The 18328-nt window shown below is 43.0% G+C and overlaps 1 protein-coding gene across 1 annotated transcript in view; it reads left to right on the top strand.

Annotated features, from left to right (window-relative positions):
- The first annotated feature begins 1956 nt into the window (after positions 1 to 1956).
- Positions 1957 to 18328, top strand: part of LOC121580885 (receptor-type tyrosine-protein phosphatase N2) — a 186267-nt gene continuing 169895 nt past the window's right edge. Inside the window, exons 1-2 of the mRNA XM_045224816.1 lie at positions 1957 to 2267; positions 11099 to 11149. Coding sequence (XP_045080751.1) covers positions 2183 to 2267; positions 11099 to 11149 — 136 coding nt within the window. The 5' untranslated portion in view covers positions 1957 to 2182. The remainder of the gene's footprint in view (positions 2268 to 11098; positions 11150 to 18328) is intronic.

Raw genomic sequence — 18328 nt, 5'->3', positions numbered from 1 at the left:
CTGAATATCCTATATAAAACTAATTTTACCTTGGTGGTCTTCTACAGAATTAAGGTCTCAGATTGAAGAGGATACCAAAGCAGGATGCTCCAATAACAGATGTGATGTTGTGTTATTGCATGATAGAGAGAGAACCTATGGGCTGCCACAGAACGAGGATGTGGTGTCACACCCTAGGCCTAGGGTATGAGAGAGATGAGATGGAATGAGAGAGAGGTGGAATGAGATAGTGATTCATGTTAGAAAGGTAGATCTAATGTTCAAAGGGATTTCCTGGAACAAATGCTGTCAATAGGGATTTTCTTCACGTGCCCTCTTTGGAAATTATTCAGATCCATTGACTTTTTCCACATTTTATTACATTACAGCCTTATTCTTAAATTGATTAAATCGTTTTTCCCCCTTATCAACCTGCACACAATACCCCATAATGAAACAGTAAAACCAGGTTTTTAGACATTTTTGCAAATTTATAAAAAATTCAAAACGGAAATATAACATTTACATAAGTATTCAGACCCTTTACTCAGTACTTTGTTGAAGCACCTTTGGCAGCGATTACAGCCTCGAGTCTTCTTGGGTATGACGCTACAAGCTTGTATTTGGGGAGTTTCTCCCATTCCATTCCATGCTGCAGAGATGGTTGTCCTTCTGGAAGGTTCTCCCATCTCCACAGAGGAACTCTAGAGCTCTGTCAGAGTGAGCATTGGGTTCTTGGTCACCTCCCTGACCAAGGCCCTTCTCCCCCGATTGCTCAGTTTGGCCGGGCGGCCAGCTCTAGGAAGAGTCTTGGTGGTTCCAAACCTCTTCCATTTAAGAATGATGGAGGCCACTGTGTTCTTGGGGACCTTCAATGCTGCAGACATTTTTTGGTACCCTTCCCCAGATCTGTGCCTCGACACAATCCTGTCTCTGAGCTCTACGGACAATTCCTTCAACCTCATGGCTTGGTTTTTGCTCTGACATGCACTGTCAACTGTGGGAGTTTATATAGACAGGTGTGTGCCTTTCCAAATCATGTCCAATCAATTGAATTTACCACAGGTGGACTCCAATGAAGTTGTAGAAACATCTCAAGGATGACCAATGGAAACAGGATGCACCTGAGCTCAATTTTGAGTCTCATAGCAAAGGGTTTGAATACTTATGTAAATAAGGTATTTCTGTTTTTTATTTTTAATACATTTCCAAAAATTTATAAAGACCTGTTTTTGCTTTGTCATTATGGGGTATTGTGTGTAGATTGCTGAGTTTTTATTTTTATTTAATCCATTTTAGAATAAGGCTGTAACGTAACAAAATGTGGAAAAAGTCAAGGGGTCTGAATACTTTCCGAAAGCTAAAGTATCAGGTCCGTTAAAATTCCGGTCCTGGAGAGCCAAAACACTTATGTTTTTTTTTCTTCTACCTGGTAGTTAATTGCAATCACCTGGTGTCCCAGGTCTGAATTCGTCCCTTTATTGGAAGGAGAGGATGAAAACCAGAAGTGTTTCGGCCCTTCAGGGCCGACATTGAACAGCTCTGTCCTACATTCTAACAGAAGACGCATATTGGCAATTGGCACATTCGGCTGTTCAATACTTTTCAGGCAAATTTTACAAAGTTAAACAGGCTAGGTTACTTAGTACAGTACCAAACTACAATCATAATATCACCATTTTTATTATCAGTAACCAGCTTCTGTTGACATGTGCCTCTTATAATGGGTTAATGTTCATCAGACCAGAGAATCTGGTTTGTCATGGTCTGAGAGTCTTTATGTGCCTTTTGGTAAACTCCAAGCGGGCTGTCATGTGCCTTTTACTGAGGAGTGGCTTCCGTCTGGCCACTCTCTGCTAAATGACTAAAATGTAAAATGTAAAATGTTAATAAAGACATTTAGGGTGGCTGTATAATGGTGTGCGCTCAATGATGCGTTAGCTGCGCTCTCAGCATGTGCGCTTCTCCTTGGCGTCAGCTAGGAGGGGCCAACGCTGGTATGTTCCTAGTGCTGATCATCGTAGTGAGACTGACTGCAGGAGTCGAGACCCATGGAGCTTCTGCCTGAATCGCCTTGCATCCTCCCCCTACCTTCCAACCTCCATCTCTCTCCCTGATTCTGTCTCTCCTCTCTCCTTTCATCAAACGAAACGAAACCATAGACATGAATTGTTAACTACTGCATGTGTGTCATGGATCAAGAATGAGAAACATGGATTCGATTTACATTCTTCTCGTCCTCCTTGCTTCCCAACCCTATTTTTTAGCCTCTGCAGACAGGAAATTCGGTGAGTAGCCTACATTTATTTATATGAGGAGCATAATGTTCCCACACTGTATCAGCTGCCAGGAGACGCACATACGGTTATTTTGGGTTTGTGTCAATATTTTATTGGCCATTAGACAGTCGATTCTACGACTCCAGCTCTTGTTTAGAGTAAGAGATAGGCTAACAGCTATATCTATAATGGTGGATCGGTGTAATATAGAAACATTTGCAATAAATAGTCTAGAATCTAGGCCTATATTATTGTTTAGACCTGTTGTTTGCATGTACGTCTTTAACGTGCAGGCTAAAGCGCACCTATCAATATATCAATGTCAATTGTTTACTACTTTTAATGATGACTATTTTAATAGCCACTGAGTAGCCTAACTGTTTTGTAATGTAATAAATGCCATTATTTAGGATACAGCATAGCTATTTTGCAGGGAGAAATACCAGAGAATCACGTTAGGCCGTCGTGATGCGTTTGCTGTCTAATATCTTTCTATCACGAAGATGGTGAGAGTCAGTGAGGGAATAGCCGTGGTAGTATCCGAGGCAACATGCCTGCTATGGCGACCAGGGAGGGTAGCTATGCTCATTGGGAGGAAAACCAAAACATTATTAGGCTCCAAACCTTCCAAACCCCATTAGATTGTAGCCATATCTATGATTAAAAAGAGACGCATTTTAAGAAGAGAGATGTAAAGAAATCCGATTTTAAAACGCCTCCTACTTTTAGTATTAGATAGGGTATAGGTGGACTATTTCTTATATATTTTAAATGCATTATTTTTTACTTACATATGCTACTATTCTGTATAGGCTATGTAATACAATACTCAGCCCATATAAACCATATTTTCCATATCAAACCGTGTCATATCAAACAGTGATTTCCCTTTATTTCAATTTCTGTTGTTCACCGTTCAATTTAATGTTGTAGCCTCCTAAGAAATGTAATTACATTTTTGATAACTGCCGCCATGCTACAGTGTGGATTTTTCATTGACTTCGATAACTTGCCCTTGTTTGACACACAATAATTCAGGGAATTGTTCTCCATACTATATTATAAAGAGGGTGTACAGTAATATCATACTGTGTTAGAAAAGTTGTCAAGAAATATATACACAATGCCACGGACTAATCTATAATACTTAACATTATGCATCTGATTACACCTGTGTAATAACCTATTATTACTCTAGTAATATTGTATAAACATGTTGTAGCCATGTAGCCTAGTAATTACGGTGTTACTGCACAGGTACAAGAGCAGCCTTAGTATCACCAGCTCACTCTGGCTGTTCTACCCTCCATAGCATTTACTCTCTAAATATTATGAACCATATTGTACAATACACTGCCTTGCCTGTATCACTTCCCATTTGTTTTATTGCATGGGATGTAGGGTCGTTTTCCCGGACACAGATTAAGTCTAGTCCTGGACTAAAAATAACTTTCATGGAGAATCTCCATTGAGTGTGCCTTTTAGTCTAGGTTTAGGGTCAGGGAAAGAGCCCCATAATGTTCAACATTTTATTTGGGTTGCAGTTAATGGAGTGGTCGTTCTACCACCACACTCGGAGGAGAACAATAACACACTGATTTAAAAGCACTTGTGGTTATTTTTGGATGCCTGTACTCCACTGGCTGAGTCACTTTCACTTCCTGCGTCAGTTGATCAAAAGCATTTCTTAATTGGCTGTAGTTTCACTTATGTGCAATTGCTGATCAGATGAAGAGGCCTAGTGGGAAACTAAACCTACGTTGTTGTGTTGCTTTTTTAAGTAATGAGTTTCTTCTTGGGTTGGTTGCTTAAGTTGAAAGCATACTTGGATCAATTCCCCAATGACAGCAGGGAGAAAGAAGAGAGGGCATTATCATCCCCACTGTATCCATAGTGACTGGGAACCAACAGCCTACAGAGATGTAACTTGTCTGAGTACAGGGTTAAACTGGAAGGTGAAAAACAATCACGTTGACAGAGTGTAACTTTCAATTGGTCAATTTAGAGGGGTGCACAGATAGTGGTTTGGAATAGCAGTCCCGATATTTGCTCCATTGTTTGTGGACCTTGCCAGAACTACCCTGGAAAATAACAGTTTCAATCAGGAGGTGTGCTCACACAAAGCTCTTTAAATTGATAGTAATCTCTGTGTGTTTGTGGTGCCTGACTAACTGCCCCCTTTAACACCCTCCTGCTCTCATCCCTTCCTCTCTCCTCCTGAGACTGACAGCCTGATCCAAAGCTCCAGCATTGATCCACCAGACTGGAGCGTGGACACGATACACAAAGCTTTTCTCAATCTTCTGAAGTCTCAGCCACAGCCTGTATCCACTGTTCACTGTCCTTGATCTCAAGGCACATTTATTCCCTTTTGATTTCAGTTTTTAGTTGTTTGGTTTATGGATATTAATAATTTCAACTCAATATACATTAAATTGGCTCCATATATAACACTACCTCAGGAATAGGTAATAGGCCTGTCACAATAGGTAAGGGCATTTTAATATTGCTCAGACTGTTCTGCAGCTTTGGTATTTCATGAGGATATGCTGTGACAGGGTCATGTCAGGGTATATCCTCCTGTCCATGTAGTTTCCAGGTGCAGCCAGGTGATGTCAACCGCGATAGTTGTCAGTCATGCCATATGCAACTGAACAATCAGCATGAATTAAAGATGTAAATACCTGTTTCTATGGACACGGGTGCACAGGCATGCGTGGGATGACCTTTTCCGAGGCCTTGGTGAGCTAATGATTACAATATTTGATTTGGTTTCCCTCTATTCTAAGTATTTCTAGTCAGGCCGATGGGTTAAGTTATTTGGGGTGACTGACTCAATTTCCACAAAGATAATAACTAAAGACTGTCTGTGACTGAAAGCAATGTGTTGTGTAACGAAGTTGAATGTACTCTACTTTCATTCAAAAAGCATGTCTGCAGCCATCATTGGAATGTCTCCAATAGGCATGACACTGAGTAACGTTTTACTTTTCATAAAGGAACCTCTGAACTTAAAAAGAGCAAATCCTTATCTTTATTTTTGCTTCGTTGGCCTAATGATTACGACCCTGGGCTCTGTCCTTCAGGAACAATAGGTGTCTGGTCAGAATAGGCAGATTGTAGCGTGGGATATGGATGCTTCCCAAATGGCACTCTATTTTAAGGGAATAGGGTGCCATTTGGGAAGTGGACTTGGACTCTCGTTTGTTAGAGAGATAACAGGTTGAAATGGTTATGCTGCTTGGCAGCATTAAAGCCAGGGTAAGGACAGTGCTCTTTGCACACAGGGTGAAGTTGATTGAAAAATCCATCTCCCATTTCCAATTCTTATTTGTCTGGTGTTCCGCCCACAACCTATTTCACACTCCGCAGGCCCACAGAGCAAGGCTCAGAAGGACACAAATGTCAGATCAGACTGGTTAAAAATACCAATTTCACATTGGTTTCTCTGTTTATATGTGTTGCTCTGTTTGTAATAAGTTATTTGGCATGTTAAAGATGCACTCTCAAACTTTTGTATAATTTCAGCCAGTAGTTTTGAAAGTGGTGCCCACTAGCCAAAACATGTCCCCGTTGTTTGTATACTACGTCATCCAATTTGTGTGATATGTTAAGAATTTAGCAAATCGTATGATAGGTTCCTAATCAAATTCGTGTAATATGTTACACATTTATTGTGCTTAAGATCCCGGAGTGCATTACTTGTATCAAATACCACCACATCAAATCTGTGACCAGAGAGAGTAAAACCCATGCAGCTGTGGATTTCAAAATGACACAAAAATAGGATGAAACTATAGGTAGTAACATGCTATACAGTAGAGAGTATGTCTGTCTCTGAAATATTGTACAGTAACATCTTACTGTATTTCTTCAGAGCCAAAATAGGGCCATGTTGAATACAAGAGAAAATGTAACAGAAACTGACATGGATCTTAAACAAGGGCACACTTCAGGGAAAAGGATGGCTACTATTATTAATTCACTTTACAATAAGGGGTGGACATGAATGCAATGACTCAAACTAAATGTCAAGTGACAAATGTGATGGAGAGGAGGGGAGGGCGTTACTGTTGTCATTGTTTGAATCACAACAGCATGTAATCACATGTTGCTTTACATGTTGTCACATGTTGTCACATTAACGTCACGTAAGATCACGTGTTTTGTGAAATTCATGTGGTTTTTCCGTAAGGGCCTACTTTACCCCATCGCTCTCTCTCTGTTGCCTCCCTACACAGGTCTTATGAAGGTTGACAGTCAGTGGAAATATAGATACTTTTATCAGTTATGACAGTAATGTGCACAGTATGACTTGTGTCAGCATTTTTAATGTAACTTTGTTTGGTAAAATATTCAACAGCATCCAGAAACGTTACTTGATCTCTTGATTAGCCTCTGTGTGTTCTGTAGGTGTAGCCATGTTTAGGTGTGGCTACGCTCTTTCAGTCGTCAATAATTATTTAAGCAAATGTTGACAGTCAAAGAACACAGACACAGAATATATAGACACAGTGTATATGTCTGACAATGTCAATCAACAGGCGGCAGCCATTTGAGCAACAACGGTTGTAATGTATATACGCTAGGAGTCAGGAAGCAGGTGCAGAAGGTAAGTTTAATAATGAGAATAAGCAGATAAACAAAACAGGGGAAGCGTACTGAATGTGAAGAAAACCAATACTGCCCGAAGACTGAGGCTACTGAGGCTGCTGAGGGCTAAATAAAGGGGAAGTAATCAAGGTAACGATGGGGAGCAGGTGTGCGTAATGATGGTTGCCAGGTGTGTGTAATGTGGGTTGCCAGGACCGGTGGTTAGTAGACCGGCGACGTCGAGCGCTGGAGAGAGGGAACGGGAGTAGCCAACGGTCAGTGTATTGGGATGAAATCTTTAATGCTCCTTTAAGATACCAATAAACACAGAGACATTTATCTGTCTTTTACACAGAGATCAAATTTTCCAGATGGACAAACTTTATTCCTTTGCAAGTAAAGAGCAAATCCAAGATAGCCTTGTGGAAAACCACCCACAGTGTTGTTAAATTATTAATTTGTCAGAATGACTTTTTTAGTAGCTACATCCTTCACTTGTGTGTGCCTATAAAAATAACATCTTGGTAACACTTTACTTTGAGTGGTGATATGTAGCATTCATAAAGCAGTCGTAAAGCCTTTATATGCATGGCATAATGAGTCATAATGCCCTATATCACCACTCTAGAAAGTCTTGGTGTTATTACTTAGCCTCACAATCAACTTCAGCTATCACTTAGTTTCCCCCAAGGTTACCTCTGTGCTCATTAGGTTGATCAGTATGCCAAGCACACTCTCCTCTTGATGTTTGGTTTTGGTGCTGTTGCTTTCTGAGAAGCTTCTATTTCGCCTACGCACTACTAGCCCACTCCCAGACACAGACACAGGAAGGAGCAGAGCAGACTCCTTCATCAGTAGCAGGCCACGATGAAAGGAGTCTGAGTCTGTCTGTCTGACTATCTGTCAGACTGTCTGTCTGTGTCTGACTAAGAAATAGTATGTGGGTCCCTTCTTAGTCATACAAGTACCTCCAAAATCTCCTTTCACACTCAACTTCAAAAGTACACCATTTTTAAATACGTTAAATTTCAAAGGCACACATACTTTTTTTTTTGTCAGTATTGCTAGCATGTGTAATACAGTCACATCAGCACCAAGGCTGTAGAAACAACTACAGAAGGTGGTGACTTATGTATGATGCACAGCACACGTTGTGTCTTCGCTCTCCATCATGTTAGTGGTAATTGGCCACGCCTCCCTGCCTGGGGTGTCCTATGTGGGTGTCCTATGTGTCCTATGGAGTGTGTCACCAGTGGTACTGCTGAGGTATGACAGCAATGTGACATATTGAGCCCAAAACACCCCCAGAAACACTGCAGGGGATGGTGGGTGGACTGGATGTGTGTACTGTAAACCCAGGCCCTGACCCTTTCCTCAGCCCCCATCCGAGGACCACATGCTGTGACAAGAGTGCTTTATATAGCATAGTATCCTAGACTGGCTCCCAAATGGCACCCTATTCCCATAGGGCTCTGGTCAAAAGTAGTGCACTACATAGGGAATAGGGTGCCATTTGGGACAGCAGCTCCCGACCATAATAAACAGTGTATCTTTCTAAATCCCTTATGATGCAAAAATGTGTTCAGGAACCACTGGGGAGAAAATGAATCACTAAAAACTAGAGATAACAAAACAAATATTTATATAAACTTGAGGAAACTGTGACATCGAGGAAAGTGGATCCATGCAGCCTCCCACATCCCATCCCATCATATAGCTGCTCTGGCCCCAGCCTGAGACCGATTTAATACTGCAGTTCAATGGGATTTATGGACAGGGTTATAAATTGTGTCCTACAGTGAAGGTAAGGGGTTGTCAAATGGAGAGAGAACATTGTGCCCCGATAGGCCTGCTCTTCTCCTGGCTGTCCTCCTCTCCTCTCCCCTCCTCTCCGATCCCCCTCTCCCCTCTTCTTTTCTATTCCCCCTCCCCTCTTCTCTCTTCTCCCCTTCTCATCTCCTCTTCCCCTCCTCTCCCTCCCTCCCTTTCCCCCTCCTCTAGCTGTATGGATGGAACAAAGATGTGTATTAAATGGCCTAAGGGCAGTGTGTACTGCCAGATCCCTGTTAAGCAGAAATGTCAGTTACGAACGGCTGCTGGAGCACCTAGTGAGATGGATACAGAAACAGCATCCCCCAGCAGCCTGCTCCTCCATGTTAATGGATCACCCTGGAACACTGTGGACGTGTCCCAAATGGAACCCTATTCCCTATATAGTGCACTACTTTTTGACCAGGGCCCATATGGTTCTGGTTAAACCATTGTGCACTATGTAGGGGTTAGGGTGCCATTTGGGAAACAGTCTGTATTTTATGACTGGCCTAAATGTTAACTTAGAATAATGGCCCCATGGCTGTGCTGTTTATGCGTTGTAGCTGTGAAACACAGTGCTGTATGACATTGTAATCCATGACGCCTCGCCCACACAGGAAGATGGCTCATCAGTGGGATATTATATTGTATATCTCTGCTCTTTTTATAGATTCAGCTATAGCCTATAGAATAGCTGCATCTATAAAAAGCTGAGATGTACAATACAGTGAGGGAAAAAAGTATTTGATCCCCTGCTGATTTTGTACGTTTGCCCACTGACAAAGAAATGATCAGTCTATAATTTTAATGGTAGGTTTATTTGAACAGTGAGAGACAGAATAACAACAACAAAAAATCCAGAAAAACGCATGTCAAAAATGTTATAAATTGATTTGCATTTTAATGAGGGAAATAAGTATTTGACCCCTCTGCAAAACATGACTTAGTACTTGGTGGCAAAACCCTTGTTGGCAATCACAGAAGTCAGACGTTTCTTGTAGTTGGCCACCAGGTTTGCACACATCTCAGGAGGGATTTTGTCCCAGTCCTCTTTGCAGATCTTCTCCAAGTCATTAATGTTTCGAGCCTGACGTTTGGCAACTCGAACCTTCAGCTCCCTTCACATATTTTCTATGGGATTAAGGTCTGGAGACTGGCTAGGCCACTCCAGGACCTTAATGTGCTTCTTCTTGAGCCACTCCTTTGTTGCCTTGGCCGTGTGTTTTGGGTCATTGTCATGCTGGAATACCCATCCACGACCCATTTTCAATGCCCTGGCTGAGGGAAGGAGGTTCTTACCCAAGATTCCACGGTACATGGTGCCATCCATCGTCCCTTTGATGCGGTGAAGTTGTCCTGTCTCCTTAGCAGAAAAACACCCTCAAAGCATAATGTTTCCACCTCCATGTTTGACGGTGGAGATGGTGTTCTTGGGGTCATAGGCAGCATTCCTCCTCCTCCAAACCCGGCGAGTTGAGTTGATGCCAAAGAGCTCGATTTTTGTCTCATCTGACCACAACACTTTCACCCAGTTCTCCTCTGAATCATTCAGATGTTCATTGGCAAACTTCAGACGGGCCTGTATATGTGCTTTCTTGAGCAGGGGGACCTTGCGGGCGCTGCAGGATTTCAGTCCTTCACGGCGTAGTGTGTTACCAATTGTTTTCTTGGTGACTATGGTCTCAGCTGCCTTGAGATCATTGACAAGATCCTCCTGTGTAGTTCTGGGCTGATTCCTCACCGTTCTCATGATCATTGCAACTCCACAAGGTGAGATCTTGCATGGAGCCCCAGGCCGAGGGAGATTGACAGTTATTTTGTGTTTCTTCCATTTGCGAATAATCGCACCAACTGTTGTCACCTTTTCACCAAGCTGCTTGGCGATGGTCTTGTAACCCATTCCAGCCATGTGTAGGCCTACAAACTTGTCCCTGACATCCTTGGAGAGCTCTTTGGTCTTGGCCATGGTGGAGAGTTTGGAATCTGATTGATTGATTGCTTCTGTGGACAGGTGTCTTTTATACAGGTAACAAGCTGAGATTAGGAGCACTCCCTTTAAGAGTGTGCTCCTAATCTCAGCTCGTTACCTGTATAAAAGACACCTGGGAGCCAGAAATCTTTCTGATTGAGAGGGGGTCAAATACTTATTTCCCTCATTAAAATGCAAATCAATTTATAACATTTTTGACATGCGTTTTTCTGGATTGTTTTGTTGTTATTCTGTCTCTCACTGTTCAAATAAACCTACCATTAAAATTATAGACTGATCATTTCTTTGGCAGTGGGCAAATGTACAAAATCAGCAGGGGATCAAATACTTTTTTCCCTCACTGTACATGTATGTATAGTACAGTAGGCTACTGTTGATGGGTCTTAGGATAGCATGATATTATAAAGTTGCAATGTACAAATTGTTTTCTCCACTTTTCCAACAGGTTGCCTGTTTGAGAACGAGTTGTGCACACCATACGAGATCTGTGTCAACGGTAAGCTAATTTAATTTAATTCAGAAACCATACAGCTATAAAGGAGAGCTCACAAATCAAAGCCATATGTAGACACTCAAATATATTTAATCTAAAAGGAAGTGGACATTCATGGCACAATATCAGATGACAATCAATTGGAGAAAAAACTCTATTGAACTGAATCTTTTCTCTTCACTTCTCCGCTTTGAATGGTTGGTTCAGAACACAGGACTAGAATTAGATTATATTTCTATGGTTTAGAATGCACAGGTGGCAACACAACAGGTGGTCAGTTCAGAATGCACAGGTGGCAACACAACAGGTGGTCAGTTCAGAATGCACAGGTGGCAACACAACAGGTGGTCAGTTCAGAATGCACAGGTGGCAACACAACAGGTGGTCAGTTCAGAATGCACAGGTGGCAACACAACAGGTGGTCAGTTCAGAATGCACAGGTGCAGCCACAGGAAAGAATAGATAAGAGAACGCCACAGACAGACACAGCTGGTGAGATGGTGTCCACCTCTCTTCCTGTGTGCTCTCTTTGGGCCTCTACACCCTCAGAATTAATTAGTTTAGGCTGTGTCCCAAATGACACCTTATTCCCATTACATTTACATTTACATTTTTTTCATTTAGCAGACGCTCTTATCCAATATTGCACTTCTTTTGACCAAAGCCCTTTCAGACTTGGTCAAGAGTAGTGTACTATATAAGGAATAGGGTGCCATTTGGGACCTTTTCCTCATTTGAAATGTGGCCTTGTCTCTGATCTCATTGTGATAGGAATAAAACAATGCCCTGTGCTGCTGGGGGGAAATCATATTCATAGCTAAACTATTTTTGGCCCAGTTCAGCTCTCAGTCTGTGTTTTGTCTGCGCTAGTTGTAGCCTGGGTTTGGCCATTTAACAGGCCATATGTCATAGGAACACACTCATATGACAGGGATTCACTAGTTTTCAATGGGGGAAGTGCATACTGTCTGATGGGCTGTATTAGATAGACACTATGTCCTTGAGGTGAACATAGTTTCATGAATATTGTTCTTCTCATGTAAATATAATCACTAGAATGAACATATCCCCCCAGACCATGGTGATGGTTCTACCTCCGTTGACCTGATTAAACATCTGGTTGAGGGACTATTATAAATGTTTTTTTTACTTGCAGATATTTTTATTCATTTGATGTAACTGATGACCTAGTAGGTATGCCAGGGGGGAGAGATTTTTAAACTTCTCGTGAAGTTATCTCATAACTTCACTTTTATTAGTTCTGTGTGGGTTAAAGTACAGGGAGGTAGGTTGTATTGTAGGTGTTGCTGTTCGCACCCTTCATAACACACTCAGTCACACTTACCAATGACTCACCGATAGCACCAAAGTAGTTATACACATCAAAGCAACACATTGTCCATATTTAGGTGCCCTTCTTTCAACAGTAATTAAGCTATACTGTATTGGCAATTGAGATCATATGAACCATAAAACTTTATTTGATGTGAACAACATGGCATATATTATGCCTGATATGTTACATATTTTTACGCCACTCCTAATGGCTGAATACGTTTAACCTTCAGACAAAATAAAAAAAATCAGCGTAGATTGACGTGCTGCCTAGCGACAGGCTGGAAGTGCTACTTTGAGTGTATGCCAGCCACTCTGACGTTTTCTCTCTTTGACTACCTGTTTGAAGCTGCTACTATAAATGTCAACTGAGCTGAGGTTAGGCTGACACTTGGACAACGCTGTGGAAAAGCTACAGTGAGTGAGCACCACCAGCTCAGCCTTGGTCTTTCTCTCTGTGGTGTGTGCCAGTGACAGCCAGCCAGTGTTAATGACAGTTGTCAAATTACCCTGGGACGCTGTCGCTGCCTGGTAGGCACATTGTCTGTCTGAGTGGCAGTATCAGGACACACATGCTCCCCAGGCTAGAACCACAACTACAACTATAGACGTCCCAAATGGCAACTTATTCCCTATATAGTGCACTACATTTGACCAGGGCCCAAAAGTAGTGCTCTATATAGGGAATAGGGTGCCATTTGGTACAAACCCTAATACTGTTGTTTCCAGGCAGGGAAATGAGATGCACACAGAGGCTAATGTGTGATGATGGGACACAGCCCCTCTTATCTCCTGCTTGTTGGTAAGCTACTGGTGGTTTGCCTGCCCACGACTCTCAGTTGTTCTTAGTTTGTGCCCAAATGCAACCGCTCAGTAGGCGGTTGCATTTGGGGTGGGGTGGGGGGGCAATGCAAATAGTCCGGGTAGCCATGATTAGCTGTTCAGGAGTCTTATTGCTTGGGGGTAGAAGCTGTTAAGAAGCCTTTTGGACCTAAACTTGGCGCTACGGTACCGCTTGCCGTGTGGTAGCAGAGAGAACAGTCTATGACTAGGGTGGCTGGAGTCTATGATAATTTTTAGGGCCTTCCTCTGACACTGCCTGGCATAGAGGTCCTAGATGGCAGGAAGCTTGGCCCCAGTGATGTACTGGGCCGTACGCACTACCCTCTGTAGTGCCTTGCGGTCGGAGGCCGAGCAGTTGCCATACCAGGCAGTGATGCAACCAGTCAGGATGCTCTCGATGGTGCAGCTGTATAACTTTTTGAGGATCTGAGGACCCATGCCAAATCTTTTCAGTCTCCTGAGGGGGAATATGCTTTGTCGTGCCCTCTTCATGACTGTCTTGGTGTGTTTGGACCATGATAGTTTGTTGGTGATGTGGACACCAAGGAACTTGAAGCTCTCAACCTGTTCCACTACAGCCCGTCGATGAGAATGGGGGCGTGCTAATTTTTTTTCCTGTAGTCCACAATCATCTCCTTTGTCTTGATCACGTTGAGGGAGAGGTTGTTATCCTGGCACCACACGGCCAGGTCTCTGACCTCCTCCCTATAGGCTGTCTCATCGTTGTCGGTGATCAGGCCTACCACTGTTGTGTCGTCGGCAAACTTAATGATGGTGTTGGATTCGTGCCTGGCCATGCAGTCATAGGTGAACAGGGAGTACAGGAGGGGACTGAGGACGCACCCCTGAGGGGCCCCAGTGTTGAGGATAAGCGTGGCAACTTACCACCTGGGGGCGCCCCTTCAGGAAGTCCAGGATCCAGTTGCAGAGGGAGGTGTTTAGTCCCAGGGTCCTTAGCTTAGTGTTGATAGAGTAACAGGGTTACTACACAGGCATAAGAGCAACCTGTTGTAAACTGTTATAATTTGGTTATTATGTGAAACAAAGATGAGGATTTGGAAAAAACATACAGATGAAATTGCCACCAAGCTACAAAGATTCTGCAGTTTTTTGGAAGTAGTTTAAAACTGAACTAAGGCAACCGTAAGGCAGATCATTGATCAAAGACACATTAATCAGAGACACTGAGAGCTCTCTGTGTGCTTTCTGCTCTCTCTCGCCATGTGCAAAATGAATCCTTGTTTACACTGAACATCAGCTTCTGATGAAGCTTCCTGGATCCTGAGATAGAGAGGCATATTAGTGGGTTTGGCCATTTTTATGTTCTAGAACACATCTCCCCACCAACAGGTGTGTGTCTGAAATGGCACCCTATTCCCAGCACTATAGGGCCCTGATCAAAAGTAGTGCGCTATAAATGGAATAGGGTGCCATTTGGGACGCAGCCCAGGTCTGATAAAGAACACAAAAGGAAAGGGCAGTCTCAATGGTCGGTCGGCAGTGAAGAGGCTAACTTTGATCAGTGACTTGACATTTTCACTGTGATAGTTGTCTGAGGATGAGCAGTCCTAAATTTGGAGCAGGATGACCAAGTGTTCTGTGACATTATAGGCACATCTCATGATTCTCAGTTACCTGTCTTCAGCAGCATGGATGGAGGCAAGCCTGGACAGAGAGATAAGGGCAAGGTAGGGTCTGCAGTCAAGATCCGTCCCAAATGGCACCCTATTCCCTATATAGTGCACTACTTTTGACTAGAGACTAGAGCCTAGAGTGCACTATATAGGGAATAGGGTGCCATTTGGGACGTAATTGTTGTTCTATAATCTGCTCCCTGGTGGTCACTCCCAGGTGTTGCATGTGACACAAGATTTTCAGTAGCCTATATCAGGGTTTCTTAAACTTTTTCAGCTCGATACCTAAATGAGCAATTGACCGCCCTCCGGTGACCCAAATCATCCTTAAACGACCCAAATTAAGAAGAAACAGTGTGTGATTATAGATAACTCGCGACCCACCTCGCACGTGCCCAGGGCCCACTTTGGGTCCCCACCCATAGTTTAAGAAACCCTGGCCTATATGTTGGTTCTATCTAGGTGTTGGAGTGGTCAGCTCAGTTCAGGTGCAAATAAGCTGTGGAAAATCAGCCTAGGCGGTGGAAAGTGTGCACTATGCACACCCTATTTGCTTAACCCAGTTTCAGCTTGATGTGGTAGGTGTGATGTTGCTATCAGATAACATACACTACATGACCAAAAGTATGTGGACACCCCTTCAAATTAGTGGATTTGGCTATTTCAGCCACACCCGTTGCTGACAGGTGTATAAAATCGAGCACACAGCCATGTAATCTCCATAGACAAACATTGTCAGTAGAATGGCCCGTACTGAAGAGCTCAGTGACTTTCAACATGGCACCGTCATAGGATGCCATCTTTCCAACAAGTCAGTTCGTCAAATTTCTGCCCTGCTAGAGCTGCCCCGATCAACTGTAAGTGCTGTTATTGTGAAGAGGAAAGGTTTAGGAGCAACAACGACTCAGCTTGCGAAGTGGTAGGCCACACAAGCTCACAGAACGGGACCGCAGAGTGCTGTGGAGCGTAAAAATCATCTGTCTTCGGTTGCAACACTCACTACCAAGTTCCAAACTTGCCTCTTAACGTCAGCACAAGAACTGTTCGTCAGGGGCTTCATGAAATTGGTTTCCATGGCCAAGCAGCCGCACACAAGCCTAAGATCACCATGTGCAATGCCAAACGTCGGCTGGAGTGGTGTAAAGCTTGCCGCCATTGGACTCTCGAGCAGTGGAAACGCATTCTCTGGAGTGATGAATCACGCTTCACCATCTGGCAGTCTGACGGAGAAATCTGGGTTTGGCGGATGCCAGAAGAACGCTACCTACCCCAATGCATAGTGCCAACTGTAAAGTTTGGTGGAGGAGGAATAATGGTCTGGGGCTGTTTTTCATGGTGCGGGCAAGGCCCCTTAGTTCCATTGAAGGGAAATCTTAATGCTACAGCATACAATGACATTCTAGACGATTCTGTGCTTCCAACTTTGTGGCAACAGTTTGGGGAAGGCCCTTTCCTGTTTCAGCATAACAATGCCCCAGTGCACAAAGCGAGGTCCTACAGAAATTGTTTGTCGAGATCGGTGTGGAAGAACTTTACTGGCCTGCACAGAGCCCTGACCTCAACCCCATCGAACAGCTTTGGGATGAATTGGAACGCCGACTGCGAGCCAGGCCTCATCGCCCAACATCAGAGCCCTACCTCACTAATGCTTGTGGCTGAATGGAAGCAAGTCCCCGCAGCAAAGCCTTCCCAGAAGAGTGGAGGCTATACTTAAGTATCAAAAGTAAATGTAGAAATCATTTTAAATTCCTTATATTAAGCAAACCAGACAGCACAATTTTTTTTTTTTACGGATAGACAGGGGCACACTCCAAGAGTCAGACATCATTTACAAATGAAGCATTTGTGTTTAGTGAGTCCACCAGACCAGAGGCAGTAGGGATGACCAGATATTTTCTCTTGATAAGTGTGTGAATTGGACCATTTTCCTGTCCTGCTAAGCATTCAAAATGTACTTTTGGGTGTCAGGGAGTAAATGTATGGAGTAAAAAGTACCTTATTTTATTTAGGAATGTAGTGGAGTAAAAGTAGAAGTAAAAAATAGAAATAGTAAAGTACAGATACCCAAAAAAACTACTTAAATACTACTTTAAAGTATTTTTACTTACGTACTTTACACCACTGCTGAAGTGTACACTACCAGTCAAAAGTTTGGACACACCTACTCATTCAAGGGTTTTTCTTTATTTTTACTATTTTTTACATTGTAGAATACAGAACCTTACAATCACCTTGCACTTTCACCACCCTGTGAAGTTCATAACTTACTACATTGTAGAATAATAGTGAAGACATCAAAACTATGAAATAACACATATGGAATCATGTAGTAAACAAAAAAGTGTTAAACAAATCAAAATATATTTTTTATTTGAGATTCTTCAAATAGCCACCCTTTGCCTTGATGACAGCTTTGCACACTCTTGGCATTCTCTCAACCAGCTTCACCTGGAATGCTTTTCCAACAGTCTTGGAGTTCCCACATATGCTGAGCACAATTTGGTTGAGGTGGGGGGATTGTGGAGGCCAGGTCATCTGATGCAGCACTCCATCACTCTCCTTCTTGGTAAAATAGCCCTTACAAAGCAAGGAGGTGTGTTGGGTCATTGTCCTGTTGAAAAACAAATGATAGTCCCACTAAGCCCAAACCAGATGGGATGGCGTATCGCTGCAGAATGCTGTGGTAGCCATGCTGGTTAAGTGTGCCTTGAATTCTAAATAAATCCCAGACAATGTCACCAGCAAAGCACCCCCACACTATAACACCTCCTCCTCCATGCTTTACGGTGGGAAATACACATGCGGAGATCATCCGTTCACCCACACCGCGTCTCACAAGGACACGGTGGTTGGAACCAAAAATCTCCAATTTGGACTCCAGACCAAAGGACACATTTCCACCAGTCTAATGTCCATTGCTCGTGTTTCTTGGCCCAAGCAGGTCTCTTCTTATTATTGGTGTCCTTTAGTAGTGGTTTCTTTGCAGCAAATCGACCATGAAGTCCTTATTCACACAGTCCCCTCTGAACAGTTGATGTTGAGATGTGTCTGTTACTTGAACTCTGTGAAGCATTTATTTGGACTGCAATTACTGAGGCTGGTAACTCTAATGAACTTATCCTCTGCAGCAGAGGTAACTCTGGGTCTTCCATTCCTCTGGTGGTCCCCATGAGAGCCAGTTTCATCATAGCGCTTGATGGTTTTTGTGGCTGCACTTGAAGAAACTTTCAAAGTTCTTGAAATGTTCCGTATTGACTGACCTTCATGTTTTGAAGTAATGATGGACTGTCGTTTCTCTTTGCTTATTTGAGCTGTTCTTGCCATAATATGGACTTGGTCTTTTACCAAATAGGGCTAGATTCTGTATACC

Source organism: Coregonus clupeaformis, chromosome 14 (genome assembly GCF_020615455.1).
Source record: "Coregonus clupeaformis isolate EN_2021a chromosome 14, ASM2061545v1, whole genome shotgun sequence".
Taxonomy (NCBI): Eukaryota; Metazoa; Chordata; class Actinopteri; order Salmoniformes; family Salmonidae; genus Coregonus; species Coregonus clupeaformis.
The sequence above is the reverse complement of the archived record's forward strand: the minus strand, read 5'-3'. Positions and strand labels throughout refer to the sequence as shown.